Source organism: Lethenteron reissneri, chromosome 42, assembly GCF_015708825.2.
Source record: "Lethenteron reissneri isolate LAM-NWPU_2019-01 chromosome 42, ASM1570882v1, whole genome shotgun sequence".
Classification (NCBI taxonomy): domain Eukaryota; kingdom Metazoa; phylum Chordata; class Hyperoartia; order Petromyzontiformes; family Petromyzontidae; genus Lethenteron; species Lethenteron reissneri.
The window spans coordinates 12,622,391-12,643,239 of record NC_083820.1 but is presented as its reverse complement, the minus strand read 5'-3'; the positions used below and the strand labels follow the sequence as shown (position 1 = coordinate 12,643,239).

Below are 20,849 nucleotides of genomic sequence, written 5' to 3'. Positions count from 1 at the left end.
CGACAAGGATTATTCAACATCGCCTTGCCAGAAATGTTAAGGAGAGGCTTGCGGAGCCCCAGGGTTGTTTCAGATTGGGGTGGTCCTATTTTCCTCATATTTTCTCTGTCCATCTGGTACAGAAGAGGTGTAAGGAATTTCAACAGGACCTACATCGTGCTTTATTGACCTGGTCAAGGCCTATGACACCATCAACAGGCCATGGCTCTGGGTTATTCTTTATGCTTTTAGGGTCCCTCACCCTCTGCTCACAATCATTGACCGTCATGAAGATAGGGATGTCCTCTGACCCCTACACTTTTTAACATCTTCTTTGACCACGCAGTTCGAAATTATTGCATGGCTGTACCGGTGTAATTTCCATCTGGTGCAGATACAAAGGGAACACGTCTGAGAGGCCGTCAACTGAGAATGTGGAGCGATGAAATCAGGTCATGTACAGGTGCTAGGTAGATTATTACATCGGAAGATAATGAGAGGTGGTGATGGCTTGGGGGGCAGGGCTTCATCCAGCAGTGGACTGAACATGGCTAATGATGATTGTCATCTTATTTTCCCTCATGTCAACTCGCGAGTGATGATGGGGCCAAATTAGCGCCTGCTTCTTTGTCTCTCCTTGGACAGCTTTCCAGCTTCAGACACACTTGCCCCCTATTGCTCAAAGTCATTCTCTCTTGCATCAATCCGTCTCATTCTCCGTCTTCCTCTTGTCCCTCGGACTTGAGTGCCATTGTGCCAATGCTCAAATGGACAGTGGGCGGGTTCTCATCTCTATCGGTAGTCTTGCGGTGAATAGTTACGTTCCTACGATGGGAAGCAATCTCCATCCAGGTCACCGTTGGCATGTGACCAACTGACGCATCCTGTGCAGGTGCTGCTTCATTTACTGACCCCAGAGGGATAACAATGGTGATTACAATGAGGATGATTACGATGATGATGATGATTATGAAAGGCTGAGTCAGCCCAAGCTCATATTTTAACTCGTGACCCCAGACACAAGAGCTCTGCTCCTCTATGGAGAGCGTTACATCTAATCCCCAGAAAACTTCATTGGCGACCGGGCCAAGTCACGATTGGTGATAGTTTAGACTAAAATGTGAACTCTGCTAATGACGTTCGGCTCCAGTAAGGGTGGGAAACAACCATGCAAAGTTCTCGTGTAACTCTCTCCTACCGCTCCACACCCCCACGACACCCCAAAAAAACTGCTCACGTCAAAATAAAGCAGTGATTGAAAGCACGTGCTCTAGAGGGCAGCGGCAGGGGAGCCGGCTTCGGAATTTTTCGGCAAACGAACAGCGAGCCAGCGACGTGGGCGAGCGGAAAATGAACCCCGGCCCCGCGGCCTGGCGAGGAGCTGTCCGTGGTGGTCGCGGAGTAGGAGGGACGCGCACCGCCGGCCAGCGCGACAGAGACGGCCGCGATGCCCCAGACACACGCACAAGACGGACGACGCACAGACAGACGAAAACACGAGGACGTTCCAAACGCTGGGTTTCCGCACGAGAGCAGCGGGACAACAATGAGCGGTGTGGCCGCGCGGCGGTCCCCAACGCCAACGGACGTGGACGCCGCTTCTCCCGACCCCCTTACGTATTCGTGCATCAACCGCGCCGGTCGTGGGAGTGGGGGTGGGGCGGGGAAGGGGCGAGAGAAGAGGGGGCAGCAAATCGTATCTGCAGGCAACAGCTGTCTATTGTTGGGGCTAATCCCGCCGTGGTTATGTGACGAGGGATCAGCGCCGCTCGCATGAGGCTCATCAGTGTGGCGCGGTTCCCGGTGGTGGCGGCGGTGGCGGCCGCCGCCTGTGGAGAGGTTGGCTGTGGGGCTGTGCGGCTGTGGGGCGGGGGTTTGTCCCTTTATATGCTGCTTAGTGTCCCGCAATATTTTATGGCTTTGCACAAAACATTTTTTTCTTCAAGGACAAATTAAGCCTCCATTTTTCCCCCTTCTATTTCATCATCATTCCCAAACTCTCTCTGCTTCGTTGTTATTACGGCGAGATTTATAGCCATTATTGCGAAGAAAAATGTGTTTTATTTATTCTATTGAATTCAGAGATTTTATTTTAAGGTTCACTTTGTTGTCACAGCGCAGTCACTTATTTTGATTGCGCACAAAAAAAACAACAACCCCGCCATCAGTGAAATTGTAATTTTTTGCTTTGATTTGAACAGAGCCGGTTCAGAGGGCACGAAAGGGCATCGAGCAACAGAGCCAGAAGTGGTGCCGACACTGAAAATAACCGCGGAGCGTCGTTCACCCCGCTACGCTCTCACGCCTCGTTCCCAGCGACCCGCATCGCCCCCTGCACAGCTCTCATTTTACATCCGATCCGTCTGAAAGCAGCGCCCACAGTTATTGCTTACAAAGTCACATTTTTGAAAATTCATATACCCAACCATTTGCTTAATTAACTTCAAAAATTGTGCCGATGGACGTGGCTTGAGACTCATAATGGAGACTCATAATGGCCATGTCAATGCGATGGGTCAGTAATCCAAACAAAATAGCTTCTCACGCGTGATGAGTTAAAGGTTGTCATATCTCGGCAAAAATGGATCTGCTATAATCACCTTTCACTTAATTTGGCCTGACTCGGCTTGGAGTGCTGACATTCCTCAGTAGGTATCGGATGAGTGGCGTGTGTGGTGAACCCCCCTCGCACAGCGCGACACTGTGAGGCGTTGCGCACAGGATACAAAATTCCCAGACACATCGTCACATCACTATCACCGGAGCGGCTCCTGCAAGGGGACATTGGGCTTTACGTCGAGACCCAGCTTCAGTCTTCCGTGACAGACTCGTGGTCTCAATTGAGCCTTCACTTCAGAAATCATCCATGTAATGTCATCTTAAACACGTCGGCTTTCATGACCAACATTATCCGTAATAATGTTTTTTTTTGGGTTAGATCATGTCAATATAAATGTGCCGTTAACCCGCCACCACCCGACACAGCCAATTAGTAAGGTTCGTCAGGTAAATAAAACGTGGCAATTAGTTACTACTTTAGCACACCGGTGTGTTGGAGAGTAAACTCATGACATTTGGTAGCTTACAATCAGCTCCTTCAGGCAATTTTCAGGAGTTGTGAAGAAGTCTTCCTGTTTTCGGTCTTAAAAAGTACCCGAAATTTTATCGTCATATAAACACATCCGTAAAATTGTGTAAAACACGTAAAGTTGTTCATACCCATAAACTTTCCATGTCCCTCTCAACTTTGTGTCCTGGAAGGTCATCCCCAACTGCCCACCCCCACGTGGTCCAGCCGATAACAGCAATCACAGAAATCACCGATCACAGCAATCACCGATCATACCGGCCGGTCAGCCGACTGACCGACTGCCTGAGAGGGGTCAGGCGAGCGCCTGCGTGACCCGGCACAAAAGAGTCGCGGCGCCGTTGCCGCAGCTCGAGGGGGCGAGCGGTGGCGGCGGTCGCCGTGTCGTTGTGGCGGCTTGGGCCTACCTGGTAGGTGTTTGGCCAGAAGACGCTGACGGCGAGTTCCGTGCGCACCCAGCGGTTGGCCGCGGCGGTGGCCCGGGCGGCACTCCACACGGGGTGGCCCAAGCCTTCGTTGTTGACGCGCACGTACGCGCTCAGCTGGGGCGGCTCGCCGGCCTCGCCAGCTGCTCCGTCCCCGTCGTCTTTACTCGATGACGGCGACGAAGCAGAGTCCCCACCTCTCCTGTCACCGCCGCCCATGCGGAAGCTGAATGTGATGCAGTGCGTGTCGTTCTCCATGAGCGGCGGCAGTGCCAGGCGTGCACGGCTTCCGGGGGCGCGGCCGGATGAGTCGACGAGCATGAGGTATGAACCTGTGTGCACGCACGTACACACGCACGCACACACGCACGCACACACGCACGCACACACGCACGCACACACGCACGCACACGCCCAGAGATTCTTTAGTATAGACGCACAGGCTGCTGGTGGGTCAAGTGCTGTTGGTGAGCATCTTCGAAGGTCGGCGTGGCGCATGAGAGCGGGTGGCCAGCACCACCATACTCACCCACCTCTTTCTCTCCAATGCCGATGTGTTCACACTGCACCCCAAGTACCCAGACCAGAGTCAATCCAATGAATGGGCCATGACCAGTTACGATATTCGCCACCAATGTTGGCCGTAAGCAGGCATCGAACCGGGGCCACCAGGTTTGTACCGCAATGCAAAAACCACGACACTACGGCTCTCCACCCAGACCCACACGCGCTCCTCACGCACAGGACGCGACGCCACGTAGAGACGATGTCGGAAGGTCATGCATGGTACCAGCCGCATCAAAACCGACTTTAAACGGCTCATGGTGTTAAATCCCTCGAGTCCCTTACCCAGTGGTGGGCCTTTGGCTCATGTGGCCTCCATCCTGTCCACTCTCGAGCTCTGTCCTTCTGCTTCCCCATTTCACCGCGTGCCCACCCCTCAAGCGGCATCGCCCGTTTCCTGCCTCCTGGCCCATTTCCCGTCTCTCGCCCTTCCAGAACGTCCTTCATTGAGCACACGCCTCCAAGGATCTGTCCGATCCACATCTATTGCTTTTTCTTGAGATTGTTCTCATGAGACGACTTGACTTCTGCGAAATTAGACCGTGCAATGTTGCCACCAGCAGAGCACGCAGCAGGCTGCCACACTCAGGGCACGCGTTCACGATTATGTCAGCCGCTCACGTGCTTTGCCACCATGCGCTCTCTCGCTGAGCGCAGCTCAAAGAGGTTTTACCATTTAGGCTGTGTTGGTCGCGAGCAGGAATCGAACCCAGGTCATCCCAGAAAATGATGTCTAAGGCGTCTAAGGGTGCTTAGGGGGCCACGATGAGCCCCATCGGGTTGAGCCCGCCCGCTGGCTATGGGTGCCGGCGAAGCTGCTCGGCCACGAATCTCACACCGGTCGACGACAGGGGATGGTCCCCGGTCCCCACAAGCCGGCACTGACCGTGCCGCGCGACGCTGAGCGGGGACGCTGAGCGGAGCAGGGCTGGAGAAAGTGGTGATAGTGCACGGAGAAGCCGTGACCTTACGTCGCGCTGCGAGGTCGCACGCTCGCTCAAAATCTCAAGCGTGCGCTCTCAGGGACGGTGTGCCGGCAGTTCAATCGCCGAGAAATACTCACATTAAGTGCTTATTTAACACGGGCATGTAAATCTTTTTTTAACCGGTTATGCTGCAATTTTAATTTAGGTGCAATGATGTTTAAAATCCTGCGGGATTTACCTTCCTAATTTCCTCTGCAAATTAGTTATGCCACACAATTCATTTTGTGGAAGGCTGAAAGTACAATGTTCATATTGCACCTAAATTACATCGCTGATCTCTTTTGTGAAAGTTTGCAGGAGAGCGAAGGCAGAACGCGGCGACCTCCGCGAGCAGCACAGAGGTAGGCGGAATTTTACAAAGCAACCCTGACGGAGTCAACCCCCGCCTCTCGCTACTACTAGGCCATTGTGCTTTACATCCCCCCCCCCCCATCCATGCAGAGCTACTCGCTATTCGCCGCGCCTAATTGTGCCACAGACGAGGCCGCGCTCCTCTGGCCGCGAGTGCGAATCACTTCGCAGTGTTTGACTTTGCAAGAGTGGGACGCATGACAAAAACTAAAAAAAGAAACCCCACGGTCTGACTTTAGGCATTACTTGGAACGACCTTCTTAAACAAAATCAATTGTCATTCTCTTGTAAGCACCAGATTACGCCAGGTAAACCCATTAACTGGCTCTCGTGGTTGGGATTAACCGGTGTAAGTGTGCTGCGCAAAGAAGCCGGCTTGGACAGCAGTGGATTAAACGCCGAGCCGACAGAACCCGGCCGGCCGCCTGCCCAGCGGCAAGCCCCCGGCACGCGCCGTGCTGGGCACACTGTAATTAGAAACGGTAAATTGCCACCGCTAAGAACAGTGTCAAAATGGTACGACACTGCAATTACGCCGCATTTCACATATTCTCAGCGATGACTGCTTTTGTTAATAATTGTGCATTTCTAAATTGTGTTTGTTAAAAGCGCCCCTTGCTTAACGAAAACAGTCACTGTTATGACCGCTAAAAATACATTTCATGGGTGTGTTTTATTCTCTTTCAGAGATTTACAATTCAGCATTGCTCTTCAATCGCACTTACTTTTCTTTTACTGCGATGAAAGTGCCAGAAAGGGGCCCTTTATGTGCGAAATAAAAGCATTTTAAAAACAGTATGACAAGGCTCATCCAAGAGGTAATTACTCCGGCGTGTGTGCACTTGACAGATAGGAAGCGGTGCCTTTGCCTCATGTGGTTAACAGGACACTCCATTCTCTCCTCTCTCCAAAACCGCCACTTAATGTACGGTCTGGAGATGCGCTTTGTGATGGAAATAAATCTGGCCGTCTCCCCCGCATCAAAACCTAATCACTTCTCTCGATGAGCTCTTTGGTGGTTGCGCGGAGATTTATTGCACCGTGAGACGCGACGGCGCCCGCAGACCGTCCACCGCTCTCCGGTCATCGGTCCGAGCGCCGCGTGACGAGACCCCTTCTTCGGATTCGGGCTCGTGCCTAATTACGGACTAACGAGCTCTTAAGTGGCCGCATACATCATCGGCTTTGCGGGCGAGGCTCTCCGAGGAGAGATTCACGTGGAATCTCGGCGTGAAGCGAGGACTGCCCCAGCGTGGCCTTCCGACGGCGCGTCCCGGCGCGTTCGGAAAACGAAAACAACGTCACGGCAGCAAAGCGTGGCGCTTCGTGGCACAATCCCGGGAGCAGAGCGCGGGAGACAGGAACGCGGTGGGGTGCGGTGGTGCGCCATTGCGTTCTCTCCACAAAAGATGCGTGCCCACATCGGGTTCGTCACAGCTTTAGCATGGACCTCCCTTAATGGTCTGCTACAATAAAACAAGACATTAATTTTATATACGACTAAACAAACAGCCGCTGCTTCAGCTAAAAACAATATGACTCGGGGCATTAGAACAAGCCGAGGGTTTGTGTTTCGCGTCTTGCTTAGACGAAGTGAAACTCCGTGTTGGCTGACGAGCCTCGCACAAGATGGCGTGCTGGGGGGGGGGGGTTCAGGCAATGAAAAGTTCTCGCAATCCCTTTTAATAAACGTCTGCTTCATCACTTTCAATATTCTTACCGATGTGTAGCAAAAGATGGAGATGGAATGACTTCAAGCTTTCGAGACTGCAGGAATTCATATTCTTTGGGTCTTTCGGTATTGTCAAATTAATAAAAAATTATAAATGTAAAATAAACAAAAAAACTACGACGTTTCGATCATAACATAAGCGATCGTCATCAGGAGGAAAGAGGGGAGGGTGGTAGGGGGTGATGACGATCGCTTGTGTTGTGATCGAAACGTCGTAGTTTTTTGTTTATTTAATATATTTAGTTTTTATTAATTTGTACCTATTTATGTGACTTTACCGAAAGACCCAAAGAATACGTGGAGATGTGTGTGCGCTGTGCCTCTAGAAGTTATTCGGACCAATGGCGTAGAATCATTGGCATGGGTCCTACACAAGTATTGCCCCCAAGCCCCTTTTTCCCACTTCCCGCTCTTCAGAGCCGGGCTCATAGACCCTTCCGGCGGCCTGTGGGACCACAGATAGCCACGCCACTGCCCAGGACCTGCTATTCTACATAGGACCACGATGGTCATTGTTGCTCTCCGTCACAATGTACCACGTCGAATTAAGGAACAATGCCAAGACTGCGACCTCTTCACACCACAATGAGTCCCCATAAGCATTCTTATTTTCACGGGCAGGGAAAAAAAACGCTCCGTAAAAACCCTGACCTCCATATCGCCCTGACCCACCGCAACCCTCGCCACAATCCACGGTGCGTTAGAGGAGAGGTTGTGGCCAATTCCCAGCAGGGAGGATGAGTGGGAGCGAGCGAGCGAGCGGGGAGGGCGGTGAGCGACAGAGCGGGCAGGCGAACGAACAAACGAACTGTGGGACCAACGCGGACGGAGGGAGGGAGGGTGGCTTGGCGAGCGAGCGAGCGAGCAGCCGAGCAGGGGAGCAGGGGAGCATGCTGGCTAGCTGGCTGGCGAGTGTCCCCTGAGAATTAATAACAAGTGGCTGATTATGACCGCGTGTCGGCTCTGGGTTTTTTCGTGCACGGTTTCCGTCACGCAGGAGTGAGCCGCCGCTCGACGCCTAATGAGACGGCTGGCGGCCGCTCCGCACCACTGGGGGGGGGGGGGGGGGCCTCGCCGACATCCTCGGAAGCGCCGGGCGCGCGACCTCGACAAGCGAGCGGCTGCCGAGATTTTTATTTATTTCATATTACCGATCAATCCATCTCTTGATGTGAATTATTAAACAGCCGATGCCCACCTTCACAAGGAATGCACCAGATCGTCAGATCTGTAAGCTCACCAGGGCCGAGCCTGCACCGTGCTTGGATGAGCGACCACGTGCAATGTCGATTGTCACTTTCAATCCTGAAGCACCACAGCCAATGAAACAAGATTACATTGTGGGCATCAGAGGGCGGTGTGGTAACATCGTGGTTGTACCGTAGTTCTATGCTCTCTAACTTCACCAAACCGTGGAGAGGCCCTCATTCAGCAGTAGATTGACAAAATGGCTGAACATATGCAATGCATTTCGCCAGGTGAAAAGAATGTAACAGGGAGCCCTGGGAAGTAAGACAAACTGCAGTGCAACAGAAATTACTTAGCCAAGCTCATCCACACCCTGAGCCAGTGCTGGAAATTCCACATTGCTATGACAGACCACAGGACAACCATTGTTGTGCAATGGTGCAGGACAAAGGCATTGAAAACCACGCGGCTGCATCATAATCTTCAAAAGCACCATCAGACATGGTCAATCCACTGCTAGATGAAGGCCTGCTCGATCCTGCGTTGTAACAATTCACCTAGCACATGTCCACTGCACAAGTATACATGGAGATACAATGTAGTGTTGCATTGCCTCTATAATATGCGTAGTTATACACAGACGCGATATAACGTTGACTCCAGACAGCCTGTGGCCACATGTCAAGGTACGTGACGCGCAGGGCGTGGACGGGCTGCACGTCACGGGGGCAGGAGGGAGGGGAGGGGGGGGGCTGTTGTCGAGAGAAGCAGAGAATTTGTCAACGTTCCACTTCAGCTCAGAACGTCGTTTAGACTGGAAACTTAATTTACATGAACTATAAAGACTTCAAATTTAGCCAACTACAAAGACCTCATTAAACACTGATAAATGGCAAAGTTAATATGTATGTATTTAAAATAATAAATCCGTACACATTATGTAAAAATCCTGAAAAATAAAATACAAACCCAGCTGTGATTGAAATACTTAAATTTGAACGAAATTTGGCCGAGACTATTGTACTGAGTCTCGGCTCCGAGGACAATTATGCCTCTGCCATTCATACTTATCGTTGAGATTTGCAAACGAGAGGCACAGCTATTATTGTTTGGAATAATTTCACCGCAGGAGAGCTCGAGTACTATCATTTGAAAAGTCTCCATGGCAAGAGTCTCTCGTGATCTCAATAGGTGCCCGCTTCGTCAGAAATGAAGCACACACACACGCACACTTAGAAACGCGTAAACACAATACAAAGTTACACATACGTACACCTATACACACGTACAAGCTCAAACATCCCACTGTAAAGCCTTGAGCACACGGTTGGGACGAGTGCTGTTAGCGAGCGCCTATTAAAGGCGGCGCAGCTCGTGTGACCGTGGCCGGCCGTCTTTGTTTCCGCAAAGCTAAAACAAACAGACACGTGGTACCAGATACTTATTCAAGGCCGAGTCCACCTGCAGGAAGCTCTGAACAGGTTCACGGCCGAGAATTGAACGCAAGCAGTCGAGTTTGTAGCGCAGTGCGCAAACTCCGGTGGCATCGACCCCCCCCCCCCCCCCTACGATGCACAAATACGCTCGCGAGCACGCTGAGTGTACACTCACACGCTCGCGAGCACGCTGAGTGTACACTCACACGCACGCGAGCACGTGAGTGTACACTCACACGCACGCGAGCACGCTGAGTGTACACTCACACGCACGCGAGCACGCTGAGTGTACACTCACTCGCACGCGAGCACGCTGAGTGTACACTCACACGCTCGCGAGCACGCTGAGTGTACACTCACACGCTCGCGAGCACGCTGAGTGTACACTCACACGCACGCGAGCACGTGAGTGTACACTCACACGCACGCGAGCACGCTGAGTGTACACTCACACGCACGCGAGCACGCTGAGTGTACACTCACACGCACGCGAGCACGTGAGTGTACACTCACACGCACGCGAGCACGCTGAGTGTACACTCACTCGCACGCGAGCACGTGAGTGTACACTCACACGCACGCGAGCACGCTGAGTGTACACTCACACGCACGCGAGCACGCTGAGTGTACACTCACTCGCACGCGAGCACGCTGAGTGTACACTCACACGCTCGCGAGCACGCTGAGTGTACACTCACACGCACGCGAGCACGTGAGTGTACACTCACACGCACGCGAGCACGCTGAGTGTACACTCACACGCACGCGAGCACGCTGAGTGTACACTCACACGCACGCGAGCACGCTGAGTGTACACTCACACGCTCGCGAGCACGCTGAGTGTACACTCACACGCACGCGAGCACGCTGAGTGTACACTCACACGCACGCGAGCACGCTGAGTGTACACTCACACGCACGCGAGCACGCCGAGTGTACACTCACACGCACGCGAGCACGCTGAGTGTACACTCACACGCTCGCGAGCACGCTGAGTGTACACTCACACGCACGCTGAGTGTACACTCACTCGCACGCGAGCACGCTGAGTGTACACTCACTCGCACGCGAGCACGCTGAGTGTACACTCACACGCACGCGAGCGTGCATTGCCTGCGACTGCACCAACTGCATTTCTTGACGGCGGGTAGAGCGGGGTGGTCGCCGAGGAGGGGATCTCGCAAGGGGGTTGCTCACTTCCGAGGATTTCGCGCGGCGTCGCTAATCGGGCTTTGCCGCCGGTTGCTCTGCGCGCAGCGGCACCTGCCATTTAGACCGCGCCAGCTCACGACGCACGACAAATGACGCTGGCGTGCAGCCAAGGCGCCTCGCGAGCGCCAACAGTGAACCGACACCGGCCGCGATCGCACGCGTGTGTATGTACACATGCGTGTGCACGCGTGTGCACGTGTGTGCACGTGTGTACACGTGTGTGTGTGTGTACACGTGTGTGTGTGTGTACACGTGTGTGTGTGTGTGTATGCCCTGCGTCCTCTACACAAGTGTTTCACCTCGCACGCGAGGCCTGTGGACAAGAATGTCTATGATGCAATTAACCTTCTCTGCGGCCGCGCACCCGCCGACTACACCCACCCCTCTGCCCGCTCGGCTGAAGGTCATGGTCGCGAGCGGCATCTGTGGAAACTGCAGCACGGAGGGCACGGGGGGCACGGGGGGCACGCGGCCGGGGCACGGCACGGGCCGCCCTCGATCGCAACTCGCTCGCCCTCGAGGCCCGGTGTCGCTGGCTGCCATTCTCGAGGTTCTTGATGTGGAAGAAAATAAATGGATTTGGCGCCTCAAGATCAAGATGTCAGCAGCCAAAGCCGTTGGTGCCGCCGCGTTCCCCCTCTCTGCCCGACCCCCCCGCAGACGACACGCAGAGACGTCCAAGAAGTGACCTCACAGGGTTCCACCATCGGGGCTCAGGTCTCCCCCTCGTCGTCACCGGACTCGTGGACACGACTCGGATGTCTGTCTCCAAGCCCTCCGCCATCTAGCACGTGCGTCTTACATATTGCACATTTGACAGCATTCTAACGTTAACACTTTCCCACCGTGCAATGAGGTGAGGAGAAAAAAATATGTCCCCTCGAGGATGAGGTGTGCCTTTGTTATGATTTGTCCAAAACGATTGAACCAAACCTGTTTATTTTCTTCATGGAAAAAGAGACGGACTGCTGATGCCGAATTCAGGCACTGGTGGCGGTTTCTGGGACACCCCAAACGCGAGTCCACGTGGGCAAACACTCGCGGAATATCTCTCGGCGGGAGGCAAATCATGAGGAAAAATTAAAAGTCACATTTTAAATAGGCAGGAGAATGTAGGGAACCATCGGATCAGAATTACGTCCATGAGAATCCCACCATTTCTATGCCATTTAGTAGCTCGGTAAACTCACTGAAGATTGGTTGCTTGCTAACTTCTCACGCCATCAGCCTCACGCCAAAACCGCATTCCTCTCCTTGCAGAGCAAAGTGCGCACGCCTTACATCCCGACTCTCAAGCCATCGGCCACGCTGTGGCGAGGCAACGGGCTCCCTGCCCGTGTCGGCTTCCGAGCGACTGGGCTGTTGCTTGGCGCAGTCCCTCGGTGGCCGATGGGACCGCAAGAGGCCCCAGCCGCAGCCTCCACAAGCGGCGGCACCTTCACAAACCACGAGGAGAATCATCATTTGCACTTATAAGGCACCGTTCCTACTTGTGTCTCATGGCGCCGAGCATGCGAAGAAGACAGATTCTCAGAATAAAAAGACAACAGAGTTGCATATTAAGAGCCAAAGAGGAATAAAACTAATTAGGAAAAACTTTTTTTTCAAAGATCAGTTTTTAGACAGGGTTTAAATAAGTCAACACTGCCTGTGAGCTTGATCTCCACATCCAGAGAGCTCCACAACTGGGGGGCACCAGGATAAAGCCAACACAGGGAAGCGAGAACGTGAGAGGAGATGCGCTCACTGCTGTTGGGTGCGAGTCGGCGCCCTGGCTGTCGCAATCTGCAGCAGTCTGCTACTACTCGGGACTTGTCAACAAGGCCCTGCCACCGTCAACAAGTCACAGTCAACACGTCACTGCCACAGTCAACACGTCACTGCCACAGTCAACAAGGCCATGCCACCGTCAACAAGTCACAGTCAACACGTCACTGCCACAGTCAACACGTCACTGCCACCGTCAACAAGCCACAGTCAACACGTCACTGCCACAGTCAACACGTCACTGCCACAGTCAACACGTCACTGCCACAGTCAACACGTCAATGCCACAGTCAAAAAGGCCATGCCACAGTCAACACGTCACTGCCACAGTCAACACGTCACTGCCACAGTCAACACGTCAATGCCACAGTCAACAAGGCCATGCCACAGTCAACACGTCACTGCCACAGTCAACACGTCACTGCCACAGTCAACACGTCAATGCCACAGTCAAAAAGGCCATGCCACAGTCAACACGTCACTGCCACCATCAACAAGGCCATGCCACCGTCAGTCAGCGAGAATACAAATGCGTGGACCAGCCCTCTCTGTGCCAGAAGATGGAAGAATACGATCAAGGAGTTTGCCGGATGACTGTAGGAGTTCATAATGGCTGTGTCAGAGATAATGATATTATCAGTCGCCACTGCCGAGATCCTGCATTCGAATCGTGATTTTCAGGCACTCGTGATGAAGCTGGGATCTCATGCGATGGGAGTTCATGGTCTGGGCATGGTCATGAGAATGCATTAAACAATCGTAGTTTTTTTGCTTAATTCAGGTAATTTCTGCTTTGAGGATTAAACGGTTTAGTTTGATTGGCATGCGAAGAGCCCCCGAGCCTGGATAAAAAGGCCTCTAAGTGACTTCAAAAGTCCGTGTGGGTTTTCGCAGTTGTGCTGTACAGACATATGATGTGCCATCTCCAGCTTGTACCGCATGTTGTTTGCACGATGTCCAACGTTCTTCTTTACATACTGGAAGCTTCTTCAGGGACTTAATATATTCAGTTCTCAAAGACTACATAGTGTCAGAGGATACCAAAAGTGGTTCTGTGATATCGCACTTTAAGGGACAATTCTCGAACAAAGAGTGGCACAGGATCTCACTGAAATAGTTTGAAATTGGAAATGTGCCCCATGTCATGACGCAGACTGCACAAGCAGTGCATAATAACTGTGAATGAGAGACAAATCGTGACCTCCTCATCACACCGTCTCACTTTGGTTTCTGGTGTGCCTCGTACTGCTTTAGCTGGGGGCATTTCGTGAATGCCCAATTGTACTCGAGCGACATTGGAAAATATAAAAAAATATATGTATCCATATCGCTTCCCCTAACCGTCATCCCGACTATGCTATCGGCATCACGTCACGAGCGGAAGGACCCGTCCGGAAATCTCGCAGAGCAGCGCAACTTTTCTCATTTGGAGAACGGTCCAGTGGAAGTGGCTATCACGGAGCTAACACAGAAATCCCCGCAAGCAACCTTGTTCCATACATGAGAGGGCAAGGGAAACATTTGGCAGATTCACAAATGACCCCGCAATTGCTTCCAGCTCTCTTGCCCCAAAAATCCGACGGAGGGGCCATGGCTAATCCCCAGGTCAGGCCACGAGGCTTCAGCGTCTTAGAGGAGATGTTGATGGACGAGAAGTTTTGAGGCAGCGTCATTAGCGAACAATGAATGCACACGCACGGAAAGGGATAATTAGTCAGCCTGCCCTAAATTGGCTTGCTATCGTTATAAATGTCCTTGGCCTTCCGTGGTTACACTGTGTTGATCATCTGATGAGAGTCTGTAATGTAGTGCATAATAGGCAATTAACCTCCCCGCCTTCGCAGGATAACGCTGGTGGCAAATGTAAGCAAGCCCTGGTTCAAAGGAGGCCAGTTTATCCCTTACCCAAGCACTAAATATTCACCTCGTCCAAATGAGCACATTTATTAACGTGGAGCACTTTAACATTTTATTGTTAGCAGTCTTGGCATTCACATTTCGTGCGAGTGTGGAGTTACGCCCGGGTTAAAAAGGGAGAGCATTTGGCTTAATTCGCAATGAGAGCCCTGGGCATTTTCCTGAAGGTATTCCGTACAACGAGAGCGGTTCCTCCAAATGTACCGCGGAGCTCTTCAAGCTGATCGACGGCCGCATGACAATGCCATCGCAGCCGAGACAAACACTTACATAGCACCCCTTCACACAGCAGATGCGTACACCACGAGTGTCTCGCACACACACGCCAGCACACGTGTGCATTGCGCGAGACGCTTGGAAATATTTAGCGTTTAACTTTTGAGAGCTTCCCACTCAATTCGGGTTACCTCGAAGCAGCAGGTCGAGCCACTGCACTGCCATTGCTTTGTGCATTCTCGTCAGTCACATCAGAGAACCGCGCGGAGCGTCACAATGCCGCCTCCCAGAGCGTCACGATTCACCACCTCGAGCGTCAATTAAACACCCGCGCTGGAGACGCCGGAGCCGCAGCCTGGCAGATGGTGGCACGGGGGAGCCAAGGGCCGCACCGTCAGAGGCGTCCTGCGCTGCTCCTCCTGCTGCCTGCCCTCCACCCTCCGCGGTGCACGGATTACAACTCGTCGTTGGTCACTAAAGAGCGATGCATTGTGGGAGGCGTTGTTGCACACGCGCGGGTGCAATGGCGGAGCCAGGATTTTCAGGAAGGGGGGGCAACCCTCCAGCAATGAAACATGATAGAGGAGTTGTTAGTAAGTAAGGACTTGTCCCTTGATTTTTATTCAACGCGTGTGCGGCGATGGTGCAGCCGTCGATCGAGGGTCGAATTCGAACCGCGTTGTGTGATCGGCATCGCGCTCGCTGAAGGTGTTGATGCCTTCAGGGAAGTCGTGTCCTGTATACACAACTGCGCACAATTCGGAGTCACTTGTAACTGCTTTTCCGTTACTTATCGCCAATTATGGACTCAGACTATTGTCCTATCATCTCATAGATTCCCTGGCACGTAATAATATGCTACACAGTGGCAGTGGGGGTCGCAAAATGCCGATTTATTACTAATACACCCCAATGATCCGATCGAAATGAGGGATTTCTATCGGATCATTGGGCAGGGGTGAGATGGAAGTGGAAACTTCTCGCTCGGCCTTTGAGACTCTTTCAAGAGAACTGTTCTATGCTTCCGCGTCTGGTAACGAAGAGGAAATGAAAAGAAATCGTTTGCAGTTTTTGTTCAACGAACTCTGGCTTCCAGAAACAACAGCCATCACCCCGTCCGCGTTCACAGCTTCGCCGCACTGTGTACGCGCGTTGCACATTTCCTGTGATTTGATATTATTTAAACTTTAGTTTTGTTTTCCCTTCTCCAATTACTGATCTCGTTCTGCTACAAGTTTATCGGTCAATGCAGCCTCCTTCTAAAATCAAAGTGAAAAACACGAATGATCCCACTGAGAGACGACAAAAGGTGTCGGTGGGATGCATTAAAAATAACTCCACGCAGGAATATTTATTTTATTTTTATATTTTTTCCAAGCGTGACTGGAAATGGCAAGTCAAAGTGAGGCCCCCTAATGAGACAGCGTGACACAAATGCTGCACGGCACATCACACGCCGGCAAGCGCTACCAAAGGAACGCCGTTTAGGGCGCGCACTTATTCGTGCCCCCTGCCGCACGCGCGTGTTTAACCAACCTGCCGGCACGCCTCGAGGTGGGAACAAGACAGCGGGGGGGGGGGGGGGCGAATAGCGGCAGATGCCTCCTCCGGGTGGGGGCGAGCGCGCGAGTCGCGGCGTCATCCTGCGGTGCTGCGGCGGACGAGGTGCGCGGCGAGCGGCGCTCTCGTCTCGCAAGGCAGAGACGTCGCCGGGGCCCCAGGGATCGAGCCGCGCACGGGGGAGCGGGTCGCCGTGGTGCACGCACTCACCTCGCCTCATCGTTGTCAGCTCGATGCATCGCAATTGCAAAGTTCGTCGATCGGCAGGCAGTTGACGTGCCGTGGGGCGAAGGGCGAGAATTCCCACATTTTAACAAGATGTCTGGTCAGCTCTCTAGGGCTCCCTCCAGTCCAAGGTCGACCACCAGCAGTGGTAGAAGCAGGCAATTGCAGGGCTGCACCTCTATCTTTCGTCTTTATATCAACCCACGTGACATGTCACGGGCGCATCTCAGTCACGGAGAAAGAGAGGTAGTCACAGGCAGATGGCAGCAGGGAGATATTGAGCGTGGACTCGAATGGCGGGCAGGGAGTCGAGAGCGCGAGTGGATGGGGGGGTGGGGGGGTTACAGCCTCTGGGGAGATTGTGCGACTGCCGGCTGGTCTCCGACTGGAGCAGAGAGCGTGAGGAGCTGAGTGGAGTGGAGGGACGGAGTGGAGAGACCGGAGCATTGGGGTGACGTAGTGGCATTTAGGATCATTTGAAGTCTTGAGATGAGGGACGTGGAGTGGTGGAGATAAGACTAAATTAAAACCAATCGACTTGAATTAAATAACCGATGCAGCTTCCGTCACTTTTTCAGTCGTTTCCTGTTGCTCGTTTCCGCTCCTCGTTGAACAACTGTTGCCGGGGCTACGATGGAGCACATGAGGAGTCCCAGGCGAGGGTAGAGAAGCTAGCGGAATCCTAAGTGTGAGCGTGCGAAGCTAGCAGTAGAGAAGCTAGCAGAGTATATAGTGGAAGGCTAGCAGTGGAGAAGCTAGCAGAGTGTATAGTGAGAGGCAGTAGTGGAGAAGCTAGCAGAGGGTATAGTGAGAGGCTAGCAGTAGAGAAGCTAGCAGAGTGTATAGTGGGAGGCTAGCAGTGGAGAGGCTGAGAGAGTGAGTGAGAGAGAACAGGCTAGCAGTGGAGAGGCTAGGAGAGTGAGAGAGAGAGCAGGCTAGCAGTGGAGAGGTTAGGAGAGTGAGAGAGAGAATAGGCTAGCAGTGGAGAGGCTAGGAGAGAGAGAGAGAGCAGGCTAGCAGTGGAGAGGCTAGGAGAGTGAGAGAGAGAGAACAGGCTAGCAGTGGAGAGGCTAGGAGAGAGAGAGAGAGAACAGGCTAGCAGTGGAGAGGCTAGGAGAGTGAGAGAGAGAGAACAGGCTAGCAGCGGATAGGCTAGGAGAGTGAGAGAGTGAGAGAGAGCAGGCTAGCAGTGGAGAGGCTAGGAGAGCTAGCATGAGAGCTAGAGGAGAGAGACAGGCTAGCAGTGGAGAGGCTAGGAGAGTGAGAGAGGAGAGAACAGGCTAGCAGTGGAGAGGCTAGGAGAGTGAGAGAGAGAACAGGCTAGCAGTGGAGAGGCTAGGAGAGTGAGAGAGAGAACAGGCGAGCAGTGGAGAGGCTAGGAGAGAGAGAGAACAGGCTAGCAGCAGAGAGGCTAGGAAAGAGAGAGAGCAGGCTAGCAGTGGAGAGGCTAGGAGAGTGAGAGAGAGAACAGGCTAGCAGTGGAGAGGCTAGGAGAGTGAGAGAGAGAACAGGCGAGCAGTGGAGAGGCTAGGAGAGAGAGAGAACAGGCTAGCAGCAGAGAGGCTAGGAAAGAGAGAGAGCAGGCTAGCAGTGGAGAGGCTAGCAGAGTGAGAGAGAGAGCAGGCTAGCAGTGGAGAGGCTAGGAGAGAGAGAGAGAGAACAGGCTAGCAGTGGAGAGGCTAGGAGAGTGAACGAGAGAACAGGCTAGCAGTGGAGAGGCTAGCAGAGTGAGAGAGAGAGAGCAGGCTAGCAGTAGAGAGGCTAGGAGAGAGAGAGAGAGAGAACAGGCTATCAGTGGAGAGGCTAGGAGAGTGAGAGAGAGAGAACAGGCTAGCAGTGGAGAGGCTGAGAGAGTGAGGGAGAAAACAGGCTAGCAGTGGAGAGGCTAGGAGAGGGAGAGCGAGCGAAGCAGCACAAGCGGGAACATCACGACGGAGTCACGGGGGTGTCGAACGCGACGAGTTTCTGTTCAATAGAAAGTGACAGAAGAAAAAGAAGTTGTCCGCATGAAATGAAAACACTCCACATGTATCTTGAAGACCGGAGCAAAGCTAATGGTCTTCATTCGCAATGGGCAAGTAGGCAAAAAGTTTAGGTCTCATTCCAAACTAAGCATTGCGGCTACAGCTCTATTACTCCTAGTCTCACTTTGAAGTAAAGTTGAATCTGTCGACCTCCATGCAAGACGACCGTTACATTTCTCTTGTTAAAGATATCACGATAATTTGCCGAAACTTCTCGCAGGAATTCGCAGGCTGTGACTCACATGAGAGGCAACATCATGATGCGCCCAGCAGCCAGGCCTGCGATTAAAATGGGAAGCGACGCTTTCCGATGTATGTATTTCGTACCAGCCCCACCATCTGATGGGTTTTGCTGTAACAAGGGGGCGCATGCGGCACTCACACTTCAACTTTTTAAAAGAGATGTTTGAGAAGGACGCACGGAGCCAGCGCCGTGTTTTTCTAATGAAGGGGAAGGGTCACTTCAATTTGTCGCGGCGGATGCGCGTGCGCGTGCGTGCGCGTGCATGCGCGTGCCTCGCTCTGGCGCGCTCGCGAGCGGCGGTGCCGCTCATCCGTCAGTGCCGCCAGATCCCGGGTCCCGCATCAATCGCGCACGTCACACAGTCAGCCGCGTGGCAGCCGTGAAATCTCGCAGCGCTAACACATTGCGCCGGAAAAGCGCTACGGGATTGACGATTGCGTTTGTGCTTTAACGCGAGCCATAAATCACAACCGCGTAAAAAATACAACCCCCCCCCCCACCAAAAACAAAAACCCCCAGCGACAATGACGAGAATGACAAGAACTCGAGGCACGCGAGAGATCGCCAAACGGTCGCTGCTTGACGCCGCCGAGTAAAGCGAAGGTTGGCATCGAGAGCCCACACGGACTCAAGCGACTCTCGCCTCTTGTTTTTGTTGCGCCGCCTTCCGTTATTAATTATTCTAATGAGAGCACCGGGCCAGGTAGGACGTCATTAGGAGGCTGAGGGAGGGGGCCCGTGGGACCACGCGGCTCGTGGCCCCACGGCTCCTGATTGTCCATCACCCCCCGGCCGCGACGACTCGTTAACGCGCCAGGTTTAGCGGAGCGGCGCGCTCGGCATTCGTCTGACTTGAGGAACACTCTGGGGAGGAAGCCGCGCACCCGTGGCCCTTCCTCTCTTGCTGTCCCAAGAGCGTCGAGCACCCAGACGACACAGCGCTCTGTGCAGACGCGGCGCCGCTGTGCCACACGTGCCCCCGGGTACAAGAGGCGGACGGCGGCTCCTCGTCGCGAGATGTGATACCCGCAAGTCGGGGGGCTGCAGGGAGATGAACTACGAATTCTGGTGTAGATCGTGAGGGAGGTGGGGTGTAGATTCTGGTGTAGATCGCGAGGGAGGTGGGTGTAGATTCTGGTGTAGATCGTGAGGGAGGTGGGGTGCAGATTCTGGTGTAGATCGTGAGGGAGGTGGGTGCAGATTCTGGTGTAGATCGCGAGGGAGGTGGGGTGTAGATTCTGGTGTAGATCGTGAGGGAGGTGGGTGCAGATTCTGGTGTAGATCGTGAGGGAGGTGGGTGTAGATTCTGGTGTAGATCGTGAGGGAGGTGGGTGTAGATTCTGGTGTAGATCGTGAGGGAGGTGGGTGCAGATTCTGGTGTAGATCGTGAGGGAGGTGGGTGTAGATTCTGGTGTAGATCGTGAGGGAGGTGGGTGCAGATTCTGGTGTAGATCGTGAGGGAGGTGGGTGCAGATTCTGGTGTAGATCGTGAGGGAGGTGGGGTGTAGATTCTGGTGTAGATCGTGAGGGAGGTGGGTGTAGATTCTGGTGTAGATTGTGAGGGAGGTGGGGTGTAGATTCTGGTGTAGATCGTGAGGGAGGTGGGGTGTAGATTCTGGTGTAGATCGTGAGGGAGGTGGGTGCAGATTCTGGTGTAGATCGTGAGGGAGGTGGGGTGCAGATTCTGGTGTAGATCGTGAGGGAGGTGGGTGCAGATTCTGGTGTAGATCGTGAGGGAGGTGGGGTGCAGATTCTGGTGTAGATCGTGAGGGAGGTGGGTGCAGATTCTGGTGTAGATCGTGAGGGAGGTGGGTGCAGATTCTGGTGTAAATCGTGAGGGAGGTGGGGTGCAGATTCTGGTGTAGATCGTGAGGGAGGTGGGTGCAGATTCTGGTGTAGATCGTGAGGGAGGTGGGGTGCAGATTCTGGTGTAGA

At 53.3% G+C, this 20,849-nt stretch overlaps 1 protein-coding gene across 3 annotated transcripts in view; it reads right to left on the bottom strand.

Moving 5' to 3' along the window:
- The window catches only part of LOC133353037 (receptor-type tyrosine-protein phosphatase mu-like), a 161,209-nt gene that overhangs the window by 97,475 nt on the left and 42,885 nt on the right, over positions 1 to 20,849 (bottom strand). For all 3 annotated transcript variants that reach the window (XM_061569116.1, XM_061569118.1, XM_061569117.1), the window contains exon 3: positions 3,475 to 3,824. In XM_061569116.1, coding sequence (XP_061425100.1) covers positions 3,475 to 3,824 — 350 coding nt within the window. The remainder of the gene's footprint in view (positions 1 to 3,474; positions 3,825 to 20,849) is intronic.